At 43.4% G+C, this 22847-nt stretch overlaps 8 protein-coding genes across 8 annotated transcripts; 4 read left to right on the top strand and 4 right to left on the bottom strand.

The window, feature by feature from the left end:
- Positions 1-866: 866 nt before the first annotated feature.
- SS1G_07847 (hypothetical protein) lies at positions 867-4571 on the bottom strand (the record flags this gene model as incomplete). The annotated part of the gene is made up of 13 exons (XM_001591171.1): positions 867-883; positions 1198-2236; positions 2291-2485; positions 2697-3024; positions 3090-3213; positions 3282-3438; positions 3492-3559; positions 3609-3660; positions 3725-3787; positions 3851-3924; positions 4001-4098; positions 4205-4450; positions 4531-4571. The coding sequence occupies 13 exons, from the start codon at positions 4569-4571 to the stop codon at positions 867-869; spliced, it is 2502 nt and encodes an 833-aa protein (XP_001591221.1).
- Positions 4572-4994: 423 nt separating this feature from the next.
- Positions 4995-6709, bottom strand: SS1G_07846 (hypothetical protein; the record flags this gene model as incomplete). Its single annotated transcript, XM_001591170.1, has 4 exons — positions 4995-5053; positions 5209-5469; positions 5528-6373; positions 6427-6709. The coding sequence occupies 4 exons, from the start codon at positions 6707-6709 to the stop codon at positions 4995-4997; spliced, it is 1449 nt and encodes a 482-aa protein (XP_001591220.1).
- Positions 6710-7526: 817 nt separating this feature from the next.
- Positions 7527-10224, top strand: SS1G_07845 (hypothetical protein; the record flags this gene model as incomplete). Its single annotated transcript, XM_001591169.1, has 8 exons — positions 7527-7553; positions 7726-7885; positions 7942-8323; positions 8385-8566; positions 9068-9098; positions 9586-9645; positions 9887-9952; positions 10176-10224. The coding sequence occupies 8 exons, from the start codon at positions 7527-7529 to the stop codon at positions 10222-10224; spliced, it is 957 nt and encodes a 318-aa protein (XP_001591219.1).
- Positions 10225-11425: 1201 nt separating this feature from the next.
- On the top strand, positions 11426-12286 carry SS1G_07844 (predicted protein; the record flags this gene model as incomplete). Its single annotated transcript, XM_001591168.1, has 1 exon — positions 11426-12286. The coding sequence occupies one exon, from the start codon at positions 11426-11428 to the stop codon at positions 12284-12286; it is 861 nt and encodes a 286-aa protein (XP_001591218.1).
- Positions 12287-13269: 983 nt separating this feature from the next.
- On the top strand, positions 13270-14923 carry SS1G_07843 (predicted protein; the record flags this gene model as incomplete). Its single annotated transcript, XM_001591167.1, has 7 exons — positions 13270-13307; positions 13385-13694; positions 13772-13832; positions 13982-14068; positions 14464-14519; positions 14689-14762; positions 14818-14923. The coding sequence occupies 7 exons, from the start codon at positions 13270-13272 to the stop codon at positions 14921-14923; spliced, it is 732 nt and encodes a 243-aa protein (XP_001591217.1).
- Positions 14924-15818: 895 nt separating this feature from the next.
- Positions 15819-15950, top strand: SS1G_07842 (predicted protein; the record flags this gene model as incomplete). Its single annotated transcript, XM_001591166.1, has 1 exon — positions 15819-15950. One exon carries the CDS (start codon positions 15819-15821, stop codon positions 15948-15950), a length of 132 nt encoding a protein of 43 aa, XP_001591216.1.
- A 2429-nt stretch (positions 15951-18379) lies between these two features.
- SS1G_07841 (predicted protein) lies at positions 18380-19829 on the bottom strand (the record flags this gene model as incomplete). The annotated part of the gene is made up of 5 exons (XM_001591165.1): positions 18380-19061; positions 19126-19294; positions 19360-19403; positions 19459-19633; positions 19793-19829. The coding sequence occupies 5 exons, from the start codon at positions 19827-19829 to the stop codon at positions 18380-18382; spliced, it is 1107 nt and encodes a 368-aa protein (XP_001591215.1).
- A 1927-nt stretch (positions 19830-21756) lies between these two features.
- Positions 21757-22526, bottom strand: SS1G_07840 (predicted protein; the record flags this gene model as incomplete). Its single annotated transcript, XM_001591164.1, has 3 exons — positions 21757-21845; positions 21975-22135; positions 22381-22526. The coding sequence occupies 3 exons, from the start codon at positions 22524-22526 to the stop codon at positions 21757-21759; spliced, it is 396 nt and encodes a 131-aa protein (XP_001591214.1).
- Positions 22527-22847: the final 321 nt, after the last annotated feature.

The following is a 22847-nucleotide window of genomic DNA, read 5'->3' as shown; positions in this document are numbered from 1 at the left end:
ATGGGATTGAGAAGGGTTAGTATGGATGGGGAATTGGAGACGGGGGGTGGGAAGGATAGAATATTGGGTTTCAAAATGTATCATACCTAATCTTACATTAAGGAGTTTTCGTTAGGATAATGGGATGGGATGGGATAGGTGGGATGGGGATTTTTCATTAAATATGATGTGTTTGGGCATCAAGGAGGTGTAATCGGTTTTCGTGGAGCAATATACCAGAATTTCCTTGTTATTTGGGGGGCTAGGGTGCGGTGTGATAGGATGAAAGGATGGAATGAGAATGAGATTGAGATGATGATTGATGATATGATAGGTAGTTAAAATGAAGCGGTGAATTAGTTAAAACAATGAAATCGAAGAAATGAATAAATACCTATCTAATCATATCTACTCAGGTGTATAAAATGAAATCGTATATCTAGGTACACATATACTCAGACCTTGAACCCCTTGAAAAATCATTCATTTTATTTCAATTTATATACCTATTTACACACCAAACATACAAATATATATATATAAAATAAACACGTACCCCCAAGCTCGAAATCCCCAATTTAAAATGCTATTCTTTTTATTTTATCTATTGGCTAATATCCTCATCTCTTTAACCTCCCTTCCTCCCTTCCCCTCTTTCGTTTATTTATATCCTTAACTCTCAATCCTCAATTCCTAACTCTTAAATCCACTAACAAATCCCCAAATACACTAACAATCTCAAATCATAGATACTTACCTAGGTAACCTAGTATAATATAAGATTAACATACATACGTGTACCGTCCAGGTGTTGAGACTTGAGGTGTTGAGGCTTAAATTTTAAATTTTGACTTTCAAATTTTGACTTTTAACTTTTAAGTATCAAGTCAAGGTAAACATTGACCTAATTTGTTTGGTTTGATGGGTTAGTGTATTATTCTTATTTATTTTTATTTTTATTTTTATACGATATTCAGGGGTTGGGGGTTGGGGGAAGTGGTATTTTAAAGGGGCAGGGAGGGGAAGGGGGGAATGAAGGGACAAAAAAATATATAATAACAGATAAGGGTGTATAATAAACAGTAAGAAGAAAAATTTAAAAAAGAGTAAAAAAATAATTATATTATTGAAAAGGCAGGGGGAAAAGCAGAATTGAAAGAAGAATGTTCCAAACCTAAACTAGAGGGGCGAAAAGTAAGAGGGGAAAAAAAAACTTACTATAATAAGTATTTGTAAATTTGCAAGATCCGCTGGCGCAGATAGTAGGGCCTGTGTATCCGATTCCTCCGCATTGGCCGTAGAGGGTTTGAGTTGGACCTGTTGGGGTTGTTGGACTCGTCGTAGTAGTGGTTGAACTTGAGCTGGTTGATGGTTGAGGAGTAGTTGGGGTTGTTGTTGTTTTGCTAGTAGAGCTTGATACGGAGGTTGTAGGAGACGAAATACTCGAACTACCACTCGAAGCAGAAAGCACCCCCTCCAATCTCAAATCCCTACTACTCGCGCCCACCCAAACCCCAAAATATCCCACTGGTAAAACCCACATCTGCGAACCCGCATCCCAATAACTCAAATCCTTTCTCCTCAACTCAAACATCAAACTACTTTTCGCACCCGCCTCTAAACTAATCTTCTTAAACCCACGAAGTTGTCTCAGAGGTGTACCGGGTACCGAGTCCGGAAATCCAATATACAACTGTGCTATTTCCGCAGCGGGGACACTACCACTATTAGATAGCGTAATGGAAACCGTAGCGATAATATCGAAAAGATTTGATTTTCCTCCAGGAAGAAGCGCGTTATTTCCTGTTGAGGAGGAAGATATTGATGAGAGTATTAGATTCGAATACGAGAAAGAGGAATAACTTAATCCATAACCGAATTCATAACGGGGAGTCAGACCAGCTTGATCGAAATGTCTGTAATCGATAAATAAACCCTCGGAATAATTATCATCACCATTTGCAATAGCAGTTCCGTAATCGGATTGGGTTTTTGCGATGGTGAAGGGGAGTTTGCCGCTGGGTGAGACGGATCCGTACAGGATATCTACGAGTGCGTTGCCGGATTCTTGGCCGGGGAGTCCGGCCCAGATTATGGCGATGACGTTTGGGAGGGCGAGGATGGATTCGAGGATTAAGGGGCCTACGCTGTGGATTACGACGATGGTGTTTTTGTTTACGGCGGCGATGGCTGACACGAGTGAGTTGCCGTTGTGCCAGGGGTCTAGGTTGATGCGGTCACCAGCTGCTCCTTCGACCTGTTGTTTTTGGGTGAGTGAAAAGGAAATGATATTGGTGTGTGGGTAACTCACGGTAATGTATTCTTCGCCCGAATCAGAGTTGATGAATACGATGGCTGTTGCGGCGGCGCTGGCTACTGATGCTCCGGTTGATGTAGAATCTGTATTTGAGAGGGTCACAGTTGTGCCGTCCGCGGCAGCTCTGGCTTTGATAGCATCATATGGGGCAACTAGATATGGGAAATCGGCTGTGCCTGAGCCCCAACCCTATGTCACGATTAGTTCCTCGACTCAAACCATGAGGTGGACCAGATACGACAGAGCTGAATGATAAAAGAGAGCAAAACAGTATAAAAGAGTTGAACGATATGGAGGAACTAAACAATATAAAAGAACTAAACGGCATAAAAGAGCTAAACGACACAGAGCTAGAAAATACAACAAAACCAAACAATATAACAGAGTCTAAAAAACATACCATAGCCAAAGTCCCTGTATCACACCCTCTATCCGTACACGAATTCGCACCCGCCGGATTCACAATAGCATCTTGACCTATTATTGCCAAACTAGCAGGTTTCTTAAGCGGCAACGCATTATTAGTATTTTTCAACAACACAATTCCATCACGAGCAATAGCTCGAGCAACAGTATTATGGTCCGATGAAACATTTGGACCGCCAACACCGCCATTCCATGAACTCCAGCCAGTAACAACAGGATAATTTGTGTCTTGGCCGAGAAAATACCAAGAGGCGAGAATACGGAGAGCCATGTCGTCGAGACGGGTTTGGGGGACTGTGCCGCTGGGGATTGTTAGATAGGGTTGTGAATATTTGGTATTTATGTATGTATTCTTTGGGAAACTTACGCATTTACGGCATTGAGGAGATTGTTTCCCCAGAGAAAATTATTGTCGCCGAAATTATCTCCTGGCATCGCCATATCCATTCCCCCATTCGCGCTACCTGTTGTGGTATGCTGTGCTGCCCAGTCTGTATATACTCGTTAATACTTCTTTGTGTATTACTAACATATATCCACGGTTTGAGGAAGTACATACCACTAACAACATAACCCTGAAAATCCAATTCATTTTTTAGTAATCCGGTAAGTAAAGCTTGGTTTTCACACGCATATGTGCTGTTGAATTTGTTGTATGAACACATTACAGATGCGACGTTTGCTTTTACTGCTTCGGCGAAAGGCCAGAGATATAACTATAATGTATAAGCATTCCCTGAAATTTGTGAGGGTAGATTTGAATACGAACCTCATGGTTGACTCTATCAGCGATATTCGCACTCATTTTGTCTCGATTCAATTCCTGCTCATTTCCGACTATGATATCTAATTAAAAATTGGACAATATGGATAGGGATTGACTTACGATAATGTTTTGCGCATGCTTGAACACCCGCTGCTTGCATACCTTGGACCGTCTATAATACAATGTCAATTCTCTTCATACTATCGATCAATTGTTCAAGGAAAGGAAGAACATACATTCGCCATACCAACACCAGAAAGATATGGGTCATTACTAAACCCTTCCCAATTTCTCCCCGCCTATTTTGATTATCAGTATTGTTTTCATGAATATATCTCAAATAAAGATAACGAGCTACAAACCACTGGTATTTTCCCCAAAGGTCCAGCCACTGGACCAAGCTGATTATGAACACCAAGTGCTTTTGCTTCGGCTCCTACCATATAGAATAAGCTTGTATTCATACAAATTTGCATCTCAACCCCATCGATCACGAAAGGATGATATCATACCTAAAGCATAACCCCTCGCATACATCAAATCCGTATCCCATGTACTGCCTGTAGTTATGCCCGCCGGAAATGCCGTTACTTTTTGAGCATATCGAACTCTAAAAATCGCATAACATTAAAATTATCGGTCATCATCATTTCCTCCACTTTCCATTCACATTTCATCCACTGAAAAAATCACGAGTTCAAGTAAAATTTACATACCCTAAAGGACCATCCTGCAAACAGAATGCTGGCCATCCAATCGAAGGTATAGCAGCAGTATTCCCAACACAAGGTCCCTTTTCCCATCCAACACCCGTAACTAGTGTAACTTTATTCGCATTTGTGAGTTTTGCCAGAGCCGTTTTAGCCTTGGTATAAGCGGCAGCCCAATCTCCATCGCCGGCTGCAGCGCGGATGGGAGTCGCTAGAACTAGGAGGACGAGAGAAAGAACTTGCATCTTTGTACTGAAAATCAACTTGCAAAGGAAGACAAATATGCGAGAAAGAATGGGCAACGGAAGGAACAGTTGGTTGTTGATATATACTCACGTTCAGACCACTCAACCTCAACATATGGAATAGCCATTTCGGGGTCATCGCGGAACAGCGGATCACGCAATTTAGCTGGATAATTTGAGTCGGTGATGAACCCGTGGTGCCTCATCGATCTACATTGGTAGTCAAGGCTCCACGTGCTAGGCGACCCGACTCATCTGTGGCAATCAATAGCCGGAAACGTGAAGACTACGGAGGCCCGTATACTGTGCCTCTAGAAATAGTCTCTATATTGAGTATGGAGTCGATTGTTGTAAGATCTTACCTCTTACAGGACATGTGATCACTTGACCCCGCAAAACGCAATTTAGACACATGAGGTTTAGATGGGGTTATTAATTTATATGAGGTTGATATGCCCGCCAAGGACAGTATTTGACTTTAGCATAAACTCCCGAAAAACCAACACGTTGCTTCCGGTCCGAATCCCCGTTCGGTACTTGAATGGTTGGATCTACTTAGCACCGTTCTTTCTTTGTGTAGCAGTGGACTTCTTGGAAAATTGATGTTGACCTATGGGCAAGAAGTTTCCTGAAATTATTACATGCCGAGTCCTGATATCATACATGTTCGGTTTACAGATAAATTCTCTCATTTGGCGTCGACGTCGTATAAAACGTCCGTCCGAATCACGTACTTTGCTGATGCCTTCGGGCCCCTTTTCACACCGGTGCCTTCGTGAAGTAAACTTCCCTCAGTTTCACCGTGTGGGAACATTGCCACACTACCTTGAATTGGCTTTATCGAATATGCATTCATGCTGCCCTCTTTCGCGCTGGGCAGAAAATAGGTTGTTTCGCCAGCATCAAACTCATCGTTCAGATATATCAAAAATGTGAATAAAGAGGACTGTTTTGAATCCGCAGGAGAAGAATCGTAGATATATTTATCGTTCGTGGGGTCAATTCCAGACGGCGGCCAAGCGCCATCTATGGAGATAAGTTTCAGCAAGATGGAACGAACCGATGCGGAAGGAAAATTACTCACCAATATGAGCACGATATTCTGCACCAGGGACATAGCGGTAAACGCGAAATCTCCTGTTCAGACCTCTCACCTGTTTACCATTGACTTGTGTTGGAACAAATTCTTTAACTCTGTTCCATACTCCATCGCAGAAAGAATTATCCGCAACCCAATAGAAATTATGAGCCAAAATACTGTTTTCCTCGCCTTCTGCGCGTATTGGGGCATCTGGTGTAAATCCCACGGTCTCGCCTGCAGCAATGATTCGAATACACTCTTCTGGACTCAATACGTCCTTGAGCAAATGTAGATTCGGTACAATGGGATGTGTGTGGTGAGTCGTCTTAGGAGGGCTATCAGAAAAAGCAATGGCATTGTCCTGAGATGCCCAAAGAATCGCCGGATGGAGGTTTGCTGGCTTGCGATCCAAACCTGGAGTTGTTTCAATGACGCGAAACTTGGATTTTATGTCCTTGGGTAAAGAATCGAGTATGCTCCCGTCCAAAACCGAATCGTATACTTGCTTGCGCTGTATCGTATCATCCCTCAAATTCCATGCCTTTCTTGGCACGATAGGACCATTTATAGCCGTTCCATCCTCAGTCGAATAATCTACCGGGCCAGTGACTCTAAGTATTGCATCTAACACAACTAGCAATTGCTCCTCTCTTGCCGTTCTCTTTGCTCCACTACTGTCTAGTTGTTCCGCTAAGCCACTAACGACGTCTAAATCTCGAACCCATCGGCAGAGCGCACCTAATTTAGGCTTCTGCTCCCGAATTCGCATCTCCGCGAGTAGTATCCTAGCTTCGGTATACCCTTCATCCGCCAGAGCACCGCTGATACGCGCCGTAGGGTTTGTATCGACTACATCATAATTAGTGTTCGCCATTGCGTCTGCGCGATGATAGATAGCATACTAGACGCATTGAAGCCCGTTGTGCAAGCATTTCGAAAGTCGAAAACCGCAGTTCGTAATTCCTTACATGCCTTCGATTTTATAAGAGCAGGATTCTTTGCTAATGTGCTGAGCGTGTCCACGGATATTTCGATATCTTCTTCGGCGATCAAAAGATCATGGAGGGTTTTGGGCTCAGTCGAAAGTTCTGGAGGTGGAGTAATAATACTTGTGGTCTTCACCTTCTTGATGTTTTGCTCGATAGAGAGACTCTGCTGCTTTCTCTTTCCCTTTGACTTAGCCATTGGAGAATATAATGTCTGTTGATTGGGGAAACTCAATTGTTTCGCTCGTCTCATAGAATGCAGAGCACATACAACTTGCTATGAATATTGATTTAAGGTTATTGCCCGGGCGGTGAAAGCTTTTCTCCCCCATTCCCCGCACATCCCCATAAAATTTCCAACCATTGGGATCTTGATTTTGATAGAGCGTCCTTACCTTTCAAGGTAATCGACGCACACGATGATTTCCTACCTAAGCAAGATCCTGATGTTTCAACTTTCTTCTCAAGCTAAGATAGATGCAAGCGAAAAGGACGGGACAGGCTATGTCTTCGTTAAATATCTCTGATCTGGGATGGATGGTCCTGCGGCTTACTCTAATTCAGATCATGAGTCTCATTGAGAGTCTAGATTTGTCGATTGTCTAGGTCATGAGTGTCCGCCACTTATATGGGTATTCGTGTTTCAATTCTACGCGACGTTACTTCTTGGGATAGACCATCACCATGTCGCCCTAGTCCTTTTTGTTCAAGCTGGATGCGACCAGGTATTGCAGGTGTACACTCGTAGCAACATCAAAATATCTTGCAAGCCTTTGCGGGTGATTCTAGTGTCACCAATTATCTTCAATCTATATCTGAGTAAGGGTTCTTTCGTCTCCAAACTACACGGGTATTCCCAATTTTCGGGCAGAGACAAGAAGCAGCATATCAGGTATTTATTATTCAAACAAATGATTGTACAGACAATTTCGCAAGAGTAGGCTGGAACTTAATAGTGCAGCCACTGCGGAAGCCATTTTGACGGTTCAACGAATTATTGAGCAACCTGGTACACCATGTCATATGCAAGTGGCATGCAAGGAGTAAGATTTGGCGTAGCCTGCCATTCGATAAGCCCTTCAAGGTACTGCCTACCAAGGATTGTTAGAGATATATATACATGCATAAAGATCCCACCATTTGCGCCTGCAATTGGAAGTGCAAAGATAGTTCTTTTCAGCTGACCTTTCCCTCGTTGACTTCTCTCCAGCAAAGACCATGGATTCCGCAGACACAGAAGCAGCACCAGCGGATACAACCGCGGCTTTGCCAGATTATCTCCTCGATCCCAATGCAGTAATGAAAGATCTCAATGCAAAATGGCGATACAATCAGCCACCAGACTACACAAACACAAGAAAAGTATGGGCACAAAGTATGTAACAGTCACAGTCAAATGAAAAGAGAACATCCTTTAACCTCATATGACAGCCAAAACCCAAAACCACACGGCTGCATCCCTGCCCTCTCTCGTCGAAAACCTCGTCAAGAATTGGGAAGTGGAAGCCTCCTTCAAACTTGACATTTCCGAGTGGCGCACCATCGATCACCCAAATTTCAACTTCTCCATCAATGGTTCTGCCCCCGTGACAGGCGAATACATGTTGAAAGTGGGCACTTATAATGCTATTCTCACAGCCAATGAATATTATTCCCCCGAGAAATCGGACTTTTCAAGTAGTCACAAGACGTTTAAAAGGATGATGCCGACTTTTGCATGGGAGGTGTTGGAAGTATATAGTGGACCGCCAACTGTTAGTTTTAAATGGAGACACTGGGGGGTAATGAAAAATGATTATGTAGGCATTAATGAGTATGTTACCTTCCTTCCCATCCTCTTTTATTTCTCATGTCCTCACACTAACGGCTTTTAGCAAAGGTGAAAAGGTGACCATACCCGCACACAGCGGAGAAATCGATATTCAGGGCATCGCGGTAGCCAAAGTCGATTCAGCAGTGCGTCTTCAAGCTGTAGAGATCTTCTACGATCCCCTCGAAATGTTTCGACAGATTGCAAAGAAAAGCAATGTAAAGAAAACGAAATTGTCTACTGAGAGTAAGGACGATTTAACAACATTGTTATATGGGGACGGATATGCGGTCGAAAAGCCAGATGCTAGCGTGCCATTTACAAGTTGCCCGTTTTTGCCAGCGGAGAATAAAGAATAGGCCTGGAAAGAGGAATTATGATGCATATTATCTTTTGTGGGGAGTGCCGAGGGACTCAATGCTACTTGATAATATATATTCTTTACAAAACAAGGCGAGTGATGTAAAAGCCTTGAATTTGAACTATTTAGTTCAACGCTCTGCTTAGTGGTAGAATATCTCTTTTCTTTCACACTACTCATGCGACGATTTTCAAAAGACCAATTCAGTGGTGATGGCCACTCTTCATAGGAGTGATGAAGGTAGTTCCCCGCAAAACTCAGTCATACGTTTGACAACCGTCTTGGGTATTCTTGGTTTGATTAGATGACGTAGGTTTTCTACAATCACTTGACGGATATCCTCAGTTCCAGACTTTACGAGTTGGGACTTTGCTGATTCGCCACAGTTGATGAGAAAAGACTGCATCTACCTTCCTTGTTAAATTTAGCACTAGAACCTTAAGCCTGAACTGGGCTTAAGATCGACTTATGTATACAGTAATGATAAGTAGGAATTATTTTCATCTCCCAGGTTGGCAATTGAGATACAGTACTAGAAAGAGATTCTAGGCAGTCCATTGAATTGGATGTAGTCCAAGCACAAAAGGTTATGGGTGATTGAAGGAGCCTTGATAAGGCTGGATATTTTTACCCAAAAGCTAGCCGGCATTTGGATCTAAAGTACAATGGTGTATTCGAAATCAGCTGAAGGAAGGTTCGCATAAACTGACTTATTGAAGCATCTATATATGAAACGATTCTATGCTTTGCGCCAAGACTCTAGTAGAGTACAGGCAGACTAGCTTCACATTTGTCGGAGGGGATAGCAGAAATACTCCGCGCAACTTGTAGCTTCACTTTATTCATTGGATTTGATTAATTTTTATTGAGAGATATACTAACGTTTATATCAAGAAAGCATCAGATCCTATGTCTCGGCTTCTCGCTCTTATGTCACTGTCGCAGACTCGCAATATGGTGGAAGGTCCGTGCTCTTGTTTTGTCTTTTTGGGACTTTGTAACCATTGTTTCATTTACCAAACTTCTTAAAATTGTAAAATCGATTTTTTTTACCCTATTTATCCACTGGGAGGTTTTGTAACTTTGTAGCTACGTTTCCATATAACAATCTAATTCACTGAATCGTTCGAATGGAAGGAAGCTCAAAATGCTACATTAAGATGCTGTTTCCATTGCTAATACTAGAGGCTCGCTAGTGCTGATAGAAAAGACCACCACATCCCTGATAATTTTTTTCTTTTTAAAGAAGACTCCCGCAAGCCACTCCTCATGTAGATTAACAGCAAGAAAATTGAAACAAGGAGAGTGGGAACTTTTTTGGTGAGGTTTTCTTAGTAGAACTTAAAATCTCGGAATGAACACATTGATATAGGCATGGAAACTCGAGACTTCAGACTTCCAAGGGCTGGATCTCTTCGTAATCCTTATTGCTGTTATTTGTATACGTACACATATGAGTGCAAATACTATCAATGTTAACTCGACAGTTTGTAGCGGTGGCGATTGCTCTGCTAGTACAAGTATCGGTCGTCTTGTCAAGTAATGTCGCGAAAAATGATTTCATGAAGAATGGGATCCAGGAGCAGAGTCAGGAGCAGGGACAAACTACTCAGGGACGGGCACGAGAAGCACAGGGTCGGGGAATCCAAAGGCGTCAATGTTGGAATCAAACCCAACAAATGCAAAGCCAGCAGTCGCAGTCTGACAGATCAAGAACTCTGTTGTCTCAAAGCCTTCCGACTGGCCAAGCACAACAGCCTCAGTTATCTAATGCAGCAGGATCTAGGCAATGCTTTTTACCAAATGGATCTGTTGACCTTAACGGAATCCCTTGCCTTAGCGGTGACAATACAAGTCCATGTTGCGGATCTGATGAGTTTTGTTCCACCAATAAATTGTGCGTCTCGAAAAACAATACAAATAAATTCTCCCGTGGTTCCTGCGCAGATCCCACTTTTTCCGCGGCTTCTTGTCCGAGTTTTTGTCAGGGTGGTGAGTTCTCAAAAGCCTGATATATGGCGATAACAAATGAGAAACAATCACTAATAAGAAACTCAGCCAACGATAATGGATCATTATTACCATGCGGTGAGCCATCACTAGGAAAATTTTGTTGCGACGAAGGTGAAGGTTTTGCATGCTGTTCGACGCCGAGCAAGGTCTTTTCAGTAGGGCGAGGAACGAATTATACGGAGAAATACGTCAATTCGAACGTCACGTCAAGCTCAATTTTAAATTTCCAACCACAAATATCCTCGCACTTAACTATCCTAACCGATACTGATACCGCAACCCAAACTCAAACTCAAATTCAGATATCATCAGCAACTCAAATAATCGTCAGCACGTCTGTTTTCGTTTCCATCCAAATAGTTACTTCTATTCAAACCCCAACTCCCACGATAATATATCCTCCTACAGCTTCAACGACGGTTCCGACATCCATCATTTTCGCTACACAAACAGCAATTTCACAAAGCCAACCATCTCATTCTCTCGAAGCAACTCCCAGCGCAAGTGTATTCCTAAATGAAAACAGTCAATCATTACCATCTTCTACCTCGACGAATTCTGAAAGCCAAGCCTCCACTGTTCCTTCAAGTCCCAATGGAAATCTAAACCAGAATGGGCAAGTAGGACCTTCAACTACGAGTTCTCAAAACTCGAGCAGGCCCTCAAATTTGAGTCTGGCCGACAACCTTGATATTCAATCCACTTTGGCAAACTTACTCAAAAGTCCTAACATGACCGCAATTATCATTGGATCTGGCGGCTTGCTTCTGATTGTGATTTTTATCATAGCGTTATGTTGTATCAGAAAGAAAAGAAGGGCTAAGAAGTCAAAGGATATGATAAGACGAGGATCTGAATCGCAGAGAGGTGCTAGTAAGGAAAGAAAGAAAAAAGATGGAGAAGAAACTGGAGATCCGAATATAAAGGTTTTCGTAACAGTATCTAAGAAACCCAAGGCACGGAAGGGAAAAGCACAAGCTACTTACATAGACGAAGATGATAGAATATCCAGGGAATTGGATGGCGCGCTAGGTGGCGGATCGTATCTGGAAGGCGGAACGATGGGAAGAGAAATAAAACCTACAAACTTCGGGAGACGATCATTAGGAAGGGAAAACATAGAATTCCAAAACCCGATGGATTACAGGGATAGAAGTCCAAATCCTTTCATTGATCCGCCCATCCCATCGGATCTCCGCACCCCTACCGTCCCCATTCTTCCTCCTCTTCAATCTCCAGTCTCGGATTATGTCAATAGTCCTACGGTTCCTATTCTTCCTCCTCCTATTACACCCATTCCTGTTTCTCCTCTTTCGCCGCATTATCTGGACTTGGATTATCGTGTCTCGAGAGCTTCATTCGCGTCGGTTACCAGTGGCTCGCGTTATAGTCGTATGACGACCGGAGAACCGTTTCTGGTGCCGCTGGCGTTGGATGTGCCGGTGCCTCTTTATCGTCCTGTCGGGAGTGTGGGTAGAGGGGTAGGAGATTATGGTTATGGTTATGGGATGGTTTCTCGCGATGAGGAATTGGGGTTTGGAGTGGGGAGGGTGGATGAGCAGAGGCAGGAGCTTTCGAGGGGGTTCTTTTAGATGGTTTTTTGGTGAAGGGGGGATTTTGATAGCAGGGGTTGGATAATGGAGTTTGGAGTTTGGAGTTTGGAGATGGGATTGATGGAATGGGGTGGCATGGGAGTATATAATTATAATTTCGAGGTAGAGGTAGTAGGTATTCAACGTTTAGATTTGTACATAAAGACACGCCTATGTACCAATTATACCACGTGATAAATATAGATTTCCAAAAATACAGTAAAACATACAGTTTTCCAAAGTCCAACATTGCAGGATCTGGAATGGGACCTTGATCTTGTGTAGTTCCTAAAGGTGGAAGCAACGTATTTGGTACTATTTTATGGGACCTTGATCTTGTGTAGTTCCTAAAGGTGGAAGCAACGTATTTGGTACTATTTTCCGGGACCAGAGAATACTTCGATTAATATCTATCTACTAAATATCCCCATACCATTAAAATACTCACGCAAACTCAAAGAAATTCATCCTGAAAATGTCTCGCCTCTGCCGATCTCCCTTGCTCTATGTACAATGACTATCGGCTCATGCCAGAACAATATAGAGAGTTAACCTTGAGAAAAGCGAATGAAGCAGATAATGTGAAATTTGACGAAGCGAAAAGTCCTCATGGCAGTGGAACGGAAACTTTTTGAAGTAAAATTGAGACCGCTAGCGAGATCACTTTTTGTCTATTATGCGAAGATATTATGTGTTTTTTTTCTTGGCCTGAAATAGTATCGTTCAGTTGAGAATATGTTGTTTGAAGTGAATTTGTTGACGAGCTTCGTTTAGGATGCATTCAGATGAATGGTTTCTAGCTGATGACAAGATAGGAATTAGTGAATGCCTCGGGTATGTTTGAGCTTGATGGACAAGGTGGGTTTCTTGGTTTGTTGTTGTTGTTGTTGCTTTAGGCGGCAGATGTTGACCATTTATGTGAGTCACTATATTATTTAATCCACGGCTGCAATGTATATAAATTTTGAGAGCTATTCTGCTTAATGACCGATTCGGATTCGTGTATGAATAGGCGTTGGAGGTATGTGAGAAATTTCGAAGCGACTTGTAATGAAAACTGCCCCCGCCGTAACCTTGGATTTCTCGAACATTTCAAAGCATTCGAGGTGAGTTTGAAATCGCAGAAGTGAAGAGGTTGCGCCGTGGCTGTGGCTACAGTCGGTTGGTTATTAGTCGTGGTCTTCCGGAGAAGATGAGAACTTCGACGTTCGGATTTTCGAGTGGACGAGGAATATCGTTTGGGATAAGGGAAGTCATAAGAGCGTTGGAAAGTATTGAAACTTTGAACATCTACTTATCGTCGCAAATGGTGGAATATATGAGTGTGCCGTTTTGCATATGGAATATCTGCTGGAAATTATTAAATCGCGATTCCATGGCCGACAACATATTTGACATCAATCGCGAAGTAAATCTTCATAGATTTTGATGACTCTGAAATGATGTATGAATGCGTAATATTCATCTTGGGATATCTCTTTACAGGTGGGCCATTTTGTGTCTGCTGGAGATCCCCTCGGTGATATGGCTCAAGTTCTTCCATTTGGTAGATAATCACCTGACGCTGCTATGTCGTGAACGAAAAGAAAGTTCTATCCTGAAGGAGTACCCTAAAGAAATACCCTGTATAGAATAAAGTAGCATGTGATGGGCCACTGTTTTGTAATTTTTGTAATTTACGAATGGTTATATAAGGCCCAAGAGGAGAAGGTGTGGAAATGAGAGGGTTCGACGCCATATTACCCTCGCAGACCGTAATCTCGGCCAACAGTGAGTCCGGAAGTATGTTGTTAGTCAAAATAGTTATAGTCAATCAGGGTCATGGCACTTCAACCGATTGTATTCCATTGGATAAGGATTCTCAGCCGGTGCTGGTTGCGGTTAGCGAACCGAGTTTTCGATGAAACAGAGAAGAAAGCAGGAACCACGGAGCCTAGGCCTCATCGGTTTAACGAGGAATGTCGGGATATATATAGGCGAAGCACCAATCTTCCAGACACGAGCAATAATGCTCGGAGGGAAAGGCAACACCCAAAGAAACGACCAGCTGTGCTGAGGCGCTATCTGTCACTTTTTGACTATGACTGTTACTCAGGACCTTTGATTGCGATAGGAAGCTTGAGCTTGACTACGTGGTGTTGACGATTTTTAATTGGTACAGCGAGAATTGATGGTAGATGAGAGAGGTTCCCCTGAAACCTTGGACGACCTTCAAGTGGCTGAAATTGGGCAGGTTTTATGTACTTCACAATAATCAAGTATAAATTGCGCAAAGGCGCAAGTCTTCAACATACGAAGGATTCTATCACCACCTAATCCCCCACTACCTGTTGGTGAAGGGGAAAAATTCGCATCCAGCTGCAACTGCAACTGTAGTAGCTCGAAATAACTTAGATGTGTAGAGAAGACCGATCCTGTTGGATGGTACCCTGGGACTAGAACCGAAATGGTTAGAAGTTGGAAGAGACGAACTAAGGTAGGGCTGCAGCATTCCTACGGGACCCCTTAAGGAAAGACGTATTTAACACAAGGCTAAGGCCGAGTATGGATAATGAGATCGATCCAAGATCTCGGGAGTCGAGTACGCCTGTACATGCGCGTGGGGCCATTGAAAGCAGCACCCAGCAGAACTACTGAACACGTGAATGTACTGCCAAAAACAAACTCGTGGTACAACCGTCGGGACCACAGAAGGAAGTTTCCACTCGTAGTTTCGGAGTTGTATGGGGTGGTTTATAAATTGCCATGTCAAGTATAGCTGTATGAGGGTGTTCAAATATTGAAACACAAAACACATTGCCGATGGATGGAGTTACCATCCGGGTTTACTCCGGAACTCCGGATCGCTTAATCCTCGGTCGCAGACTCACATATCACAGACAACAAATTCGAGGACAACGATGAAAGTTTTTCTTGTCTTTGTTGTCCACTTCTAAGCAATTGACAATTTCCGAACGAGTATATATATACAATACGGAAAGCGTTATCATATATATATTCATCGTCAATCGATAACTTGCGTCGTGTCATTCGTGTCGTCGCGCGTGACTAGCTTTTGACGCCGTTACACGTGATCAACTTCTCTTTCCTGGCAACGAGATCTTTTTTGTGGTCTTTTCAGCGGACCAGCACCGAAACCCAGTATCGACTAGCATAATCCACATGTCTTCCACCCGCTTAGGTAGACGAATAGGGTTGGATTGTTCGTGTTCTATGTGCCTACAAAAAAAATCTCCAACACCCACACGATTGAAAGAACGATGGAAGTCGACCAAAATTGATGTATCCAGATTCCAGGCAAAGGTATATCCGGGCAACGGCGGAAATAATGTCTTGAGTGGTATGAGAATCAGATATCTCCATCTTTTTTTGGCACGCGTGATCTAACTATTAACATCTGGAATCTAGACATCGACTTAGAGAGAGCTCTTAGTGGCAATGCGAAAAGCCGAACACCGAACAATCATTCCGCTCAATATCTATTTTCATGCATCCTTATCTGATCGTTCCTTCCTCTTCAAGTTGAACATCAATGATCATCTTTGCCATGCACCTCAAGGACCAATTGAAATTATGGCTCATTTCCGAAGTGGAGTCTGCTTTCAGAGTTTCACTTTCTGATCCCAGTGAAGGAATGCATTGGCCATGCTCCGCTCAACGTTAAAGCGAGACCGAACCTTTTGACCCCGCAGGGAATGCAAGACAGCCAAGGGCCTTGTCGCCCGGATATAGCAAAAACGTGTCGAATCCGGTTCCCCGGCTGCAAACTCACCGGTCAAAAATTTGGTCAACATGAATTACCAGCAAAAAGGCCGATCATTAACCAAGTTGTCTTTTGACCAGTGGGCAATGGAACTACTGCAGAGATAGCATCCTGGCTGTTTGGCAAGCAGCCTTGGTCTTTGCGTAAGGGTTCACTAGCCCTGTGTCAGAATGCTCTTTTCTTAGTGGAAGGGAGTGCCTTATTGCATTCGGTTGCCAGTCCACGGGTTCTGCATACCTTATCGCAAAGCAACTTCGCATCACAGAGTTTACTGCACGGAAGGTGGGGTGTGGGGGGAACGATGGGTATTGACACATGTGTTAGTGTGAATAGTGCCAAAGATTACTTTTCGGAGATGCTTCCCGTCTATCGTCGCTGCAATCTCTCTGCATGGCCCTTGTTAGCACATCGGGATGACGGCTTGCCGATGCTCGGTATACAATACTCATAATTGGGGTGTTCGATATTCATTCCCGAGTGGTAGGATTTTGATGACCCGAAAGTTGCCATGTCATTACAGGCTTGGCGTTTGCCTTCGGACCATGCAGTCTACGTATGGAAAGTAATTCTAGAAACTCTGCGGAGGATCTGTCCGTATATTGTCTCTCAAAGCTTTATATTGACATTCTACCTCCGAATACTACCCTCAATCCGCAAGCCAACTCACTATTGTCTGTTCAACGGGCTGAGCACTCTATTGGATCTACCTTTCCTTCAATTTTTGTGCTACAGCTATTAATCTCATCCAGGAATAGAGAAATTGATATGCCGACAAGGATATTCATAAACAAAACTAAGAGTTATCATACATTCGCGGATGAACGACACATTTGTTCAACAGGACAGGTGGTGCTGACCGCCATATTATGAGATTATAAATTTGCTATCCATTACATCTGTCATCTGGGCGGTAATCTACTAACGTGTGCCCACCATCCCGTCTGGTCTGAGGCGTGAGAGATGCCTGTTGGGGATTATTATCGCGGGTGTATTTATCAGTACTACACGCTCATACGTATACGCATGGAGTCGGATGTATTGGGAAGAAAAAGCACCACCCTAAGTGATCCAATCACATTTGTCAATTTGTCAAGTCTAGTTACAAAAGTGAAGATGACCTATCACATGGTAACATGCCTCAGGAAATATTTAAGGCTCTCACGTCAGCGGACTCGTCACCGTCATATGTTCAGCCACTCGGGGATTCAACTCAACTAAGAGTTGCGGTACACTCCAAGCACTGCTTACTTAGAAAAATATGTATTGTATCGGATACGGGTAATTGCTTACAGCCACCTAACCAACGTTAATTGGGTAAAGTCTGCGCCTACCATTGATTCCTAGTTGTTGTTTACCGACTGCACGTGGCACAAAACCCTCATATCCTTTCAAGCAACAGAGTGCGGCTGTATTTATGAAGTGTCAGTGCAACGGAATGCAGTGAGAAGTGACATCTTTTGTCAAGGGACTTCGCACTTTGCACAGCTCGTCTTGTTTTACTGTACGAGGAAATCTCAAACTGGCAGGCCGAGAAAATGTTGCCTAGTGGCCAAGCTCTCCTATGCAGCCTTCTGCTGGTGCATCAAATCAAGCTTAAAACGTAGATTGACACTCCCGATATAGCACTATTGGCTGGGGTTTGGGGAAACAAGGATCTTTGTTTAAGCCAAGAATGTGGTGCATATAGCCGAATTGAAGGGTCCAGCCCACCAACACACAGTCGTTCCGTCATGACAATAGAGGTTCTCGATTGGTGGCAAAAGTGCCCTATAGGCTACAGCTATGTGGTAGCGGAACGCTTACAGTAGTACTACTTACTAGGTATGCTAGTGCTAAAATATGGTTATTTATCACCACGCTTTCTACGGCTGCATGAATGATACATAAACACAGCTGAAGTTTTCTTCGCGTCTTGGGAGGTAGAATGTAACACTCAAGAGAACTTATGCAAGTTCACATTATTAGCAAAGCTCTTGTAGACGGAGATCATTCGGTGTCTATAAGATTCGGTGCTTATTCCTTTTCCGGATCGCACCAAGGGTCGTTTCACGATAATCATCAGAATTAATATTATCGCGAAAACGTGTTAAATGTCTCATGTTTCTATATCCTTGCCATCCTGTCTTCCCTGGACGACTAAAGTCATTCGTCTATTCATGATAGGTTCTTTCTCAAATCGATATACCCAACCCACCAATGCGCCTGTGGGCCCAGCAAAAATCCCCAAATCCATGCATCCCCTAAAGTAAAGGTTACAAGAAAATATGTACAGTATCCATTTCCCAGAATCCTCGTTAAAATAAAAGTCGTGCCAAACTATTCCTGGGGTATCAAGCAACGTTACTGAAAACTTCCATCTTCACATTACTCCTGGACTCCACAAGCATGTTCACAATGGAGAACAACGTATCTGGCTTCACATCCTCTAGTATCAGCTTGTAGTTATGTCCTCCAGCCGGAACATCGGATGCCGAGCTCATGGTTGGTGGCGTCGAAGCTATTGATTGTCGATGATCTGGAGCTGAGAATGCTTCGGCTAATGCCAAATCAAAATTCATATCTTCACAGTAAAGCTGGTCGATGTCTGCTTCCGTTTCATTTGTAAGCCCACTAACAGTCTGTATGCCCATGTTGTACCCAGTAGGAACCGGGTTTTGGGACAGTGAAATTCCAGGAGACGACGGTTCCGTAGATGAATAGGACATATCGTGGAACTGTAAAGGTGGTAGCCCATCAAAGTTGAAAAGTGAATTTGCATCGTTGTTATAGTGGTTCTGGGATATTTGTTGAGCCGTGAGCTGGAGAGGAAGTCCCGGAAGTGGTAATTGGCCCATCAAAGTGTTCTCGGTTTCGTATTCCATCACATTGTCAGGTGATGTTTCTGTGCGCAATCCTTGGTTCAGTCTTTCCGGTTTGGGGAAGTCGAAACCACTGCGTTCTCGTACTGGAGTGCATTGGGTCGTGGACGCTTTCCTTCGTTTTAATCTACCCTTGCGTTCCATGATAACATATCTACATCAAGAAAAATAAGTAAGTGCTGTGCTGAAATTTTGCGGAGATGCGGGGTTCTCCTAACCTGTTCTTTATGTCCGTTGGTGAGCGGTTTGGGAACTCCTTTTCACTTATGCTCTTCCAACTTCTTCCGTGGACACTGACAGCCTCTAAAAGTCGAGCTTCCTCATCGCTATCCCAATCTTCATGACTAATGTTTGGATCCAGAAAATGGTACCATCTTTTGGCGCATTCTTTTCACACATCAAGTTAGCACTTGAATGAATTGTATTTAAGCATTGCTTGGAAATATACTCACGATCTGCATGCCTTGTCTGTACTATTTCGGCCACCATAGTCCAACTACGAGAAAAGTTTAGCTCTGGAAGATATGCTTTCATGCTTCGGGTGTACATACTAGGTACCGTGCTGCTCCACCCCTCTTCTTAATCGATCGTCTTCTTCATGATCCCAGAGTCCTTTGTTGACCTCTTTTCCCACTTTGCTCCATCTCTTCCGGCAATCTTTATTCGTCCTTCCCCGGACTTTCGACGCGATCAAGTTCCAATCGTTCACGATTCCTCTTTCTTTAACTATTTATCGAAACCATTAAAATTAGCCTATTGTTTGTTTTAATTGCGCGGAGCATAAACACTCCAGGCAAAGAGGTTTTAAAGAAAGTGGGTGGCATTTACATTGCAGTGTAGCTTCTCTGCGCAAGATCTGGTCCTCGTCGTCCGTCCAGTACTTACGAACCCGTGATGGTGGTGATGGTGCTGTGATGTCCATTTGGTACCAACAGAAAGTAACAATATCCGTAATTAGATTTGGTGTGTGGCACAAATGCAAGTTACATATAAACTTTGAGTGCGGTTAAAGATATAGCGATCAGATGAAGGAAGGGGTCTATCTATCGGGCCCGGGATCAAAATCTTACATCAAGACGCGTGCGCCGCTATCATGCATGGTAAGCCGTCCCGGGGGGGCTGGACGAGCCTGCAGTGATACACTTGCTATTTCTTAATTTGACTATCGGAATCTGACTTTATCGTGTTGAAAATTGCATTGTAACTTTGTGGCTTTAACGGTTGTCTTGCGTGCAGCGGGTTGTGCCGAGTGCTTGTCTCATTGATGTCACCGGTGTCTGTGTTACTGAGATATTTTGAGAGAGAAATCACCTTGGGATGTCTGTGATTGGGACAGTTACGAACGAAAGCACGTTGAGTAACTCACTGTGCTTGGCACTACTAATGTATTAGAAACGTATAAAACCACATATATGGTAAGCTCCACGTGCTATGCAACGGTGCAATTTGAAGAACGATTCTTGGTACCAGCAAGGAGATGGAACACTTCTGTTTCCGGTTCCCAATCACTAGAAGCTGTACGATTACGTGAAGCTTAATTGCGAGCTACTAAGTACCTGGAACCCTGGCAAGTGTGCCATGATTGCCCTGGGAACCTCCAAGAAATGGGATTTACACCGATTTGCCATAGGAAATTTCACAATTTCAATTTGTATCTATTTCGCGCACAATTTTAATTTTACAACCATTTGAGGTTAGAATAGAGGGTCATCAGCAACCTTTTTCCATGCAAAATTGAAAGGATCATGAAGGATTTGTGCGGCAAAACTTAAACTCACATTTGCACAGGCGGATATGTTATAGTACTAGTATTGCGTGGTTTGTACAACATAAGGGATGATGATTCGCTGGGAGTGTATCGTGGCCACGTCGATAAGCAGATAAGTAACAAAGTACTTCTACTTTAGCTTATCCTTGACCCATTCGATAATGCCCCCCAATTTTTACGTGGGGCTGCTGCAGCCAGCCATTCGCATTCGTTTGCTACCTGAGAAAACCCCCTGTCCGGACCCGAGTACATCTTTTTTCCTATTGAAGGAAAGTTTTTACAAAAAGAAAAAATACACGACTAGGTATGTATCTTTTATGTACATGAATTTGCGTTGTACCCGGTACTTTTTGGGGGGTAAATCGTTTAGCGGGGCATCTGGCAGAGCATACCCGTCAAATTAGCCGCTATTAGCCTTTCGATTAGAGTCTTTCAATCCATGTGGGTGTGATTCTCCCGAAGCAATAAAAGTTCCAGGAGCGTCGAATTATTAACTTCAAATAATTTCAAATATCGAACCCATCCTTCGCCTAGCTCATGAATTTATATCCAATGGCTCATCTCGCGTGGCTATCTTGGCCGCCACATTGCTTTTCACGACACCTAAAATGGAGTAACTTCCGCAAGGCCAAGCTTTAAAGCATCTAAGATTTAGGACCCCGAATACCCATGGAAATTGCCTAAGGATGCATCAAGCTTGCATCAACAACTTTATTGGCAGTGAAGTGTGCAGCTCTGCCGTCTCATTAGCTTTTCATTCCGCATATAGTCGTGGGAAATGGCTCAGATGACACCTTTTCAATCCGCAAAATATTCTCGAAGATGAAGGGTTCTCAACCGGGATCGGCCCGCTATCTGCTCCTCGCCTTGCCGAGAGTTTAAAATACCGCCGACGGCAAGATGGTTCCTCATTTCAACCTCCGAACTAGAACCTTGACGCGATAGTCTGATAGAGCTGGTACCGCATCGTATTGCCAGCGAGCGATATTGGGTGGGTTTCCGGCATTACGGATGTCAGCAAGTCTTCAGTCTCGTGCATTATTGTCCCGAATCTAAGCCTTTCGCACACAAGCATCAAAGTTCACTGGTGAAAATTTGCGATAACAGCTTTTGACGTATACGATGCAACAGTCCAGCCAGCTTCCTCCGCTTTTAGAACAACTCCACGTTCTAAATTGATATAGCACCAGCATTACAGAGTCACATTTCTCGCGATAAGGAAATTGTCTATCAATGTATTTGATACCCACAGCTAGTTCTAGATTTGGTGGGTCTTTTTCGAGGATCTGCCCCATCTACTTCTTATCAAAACACGTTCTCTGGGGTTAAGACCCTGATTTGCTTCATGCGGTTTGGCTGTTATCGAAATGGGATTTTTGTCTGAGATGGGATTTCCAAGTTTTCGACTCTCCAACACACGGCACGGTGGTCTCTTTTTTGAGCTGTCAGGATGACCCTTGCTATTACTCACACAAGCTTTTCTCAAAAGCTTAGAAGGATCTTCCCACCATCGACCGGACACCGGATTCCTTTCCCAACACAACACCCGCAAGCCACAATACCACCAGATATAGGGCAGCGCATGCAATATTAAGCAGGGAAACACAGTTTTGGCCCTGGTGAGAAGCCGATAATTTAAGGGTTCAACCGAGAGTCATGAAAGTCAACCGCTACACACTATATGACTCAATCCTTCTAGGCTGACACATATCTCAAACATATTTGTGGGTCATCGAGTTGTATGTGTACATCAGGATGACAACCATGGGTTTGTTCGGGAGGAAATGGTAACATCTCTTTCTCCGACGGTTTCCTTGGTGTCATACTTGGGCCAAGACCTCGTTGACACATTACTAAAGCAATCCCTTGGATTTTCTAAGTGCATGGCTCCTATATCATTGTTATTTTTACTGCGGTAAGTTAATTTGACTTCACTTTCTTCGCATCTCAGGCTAGCAGGACGTTCAGAGGCTCTTTTAGGACTGAAGCTTTGAGTGGTTCTTCATTAACTATCACGGGCGAACAGTCCTGAAAACAGTTCAACAGAGCTTTCCTCTTGCTATGCCGGGCTTGAGTTAACAATCGCCACTTCCTATTATCAATCCGCAGCAAGAGTTCTTTGCGGTATGCAAATACACGGTTTAGATATCACCTTTACCTTGCTTGTACGTC

The sequence above is a fragment of the Sclerotinia sclerotiorum genome, genomic scaffold, assembly GCF_000146945.2.
Source record: "Sclerotinia sclerotiorum 1980 UF-70 scaffold_10 genomic scaffold, whole genome shotgun sequence".
NCBI lineage: Eukaryota > Fungi > Ascomycota > Leotiomycetes > Helotiales > Sclerotiniaceae > Sclerotinia > Sclerotinia sclerotiorum.
Note: the sequence above shows the minus strand (reverse complement) of the source record. Positions and strands in the feature narration are given on the sequence as shown.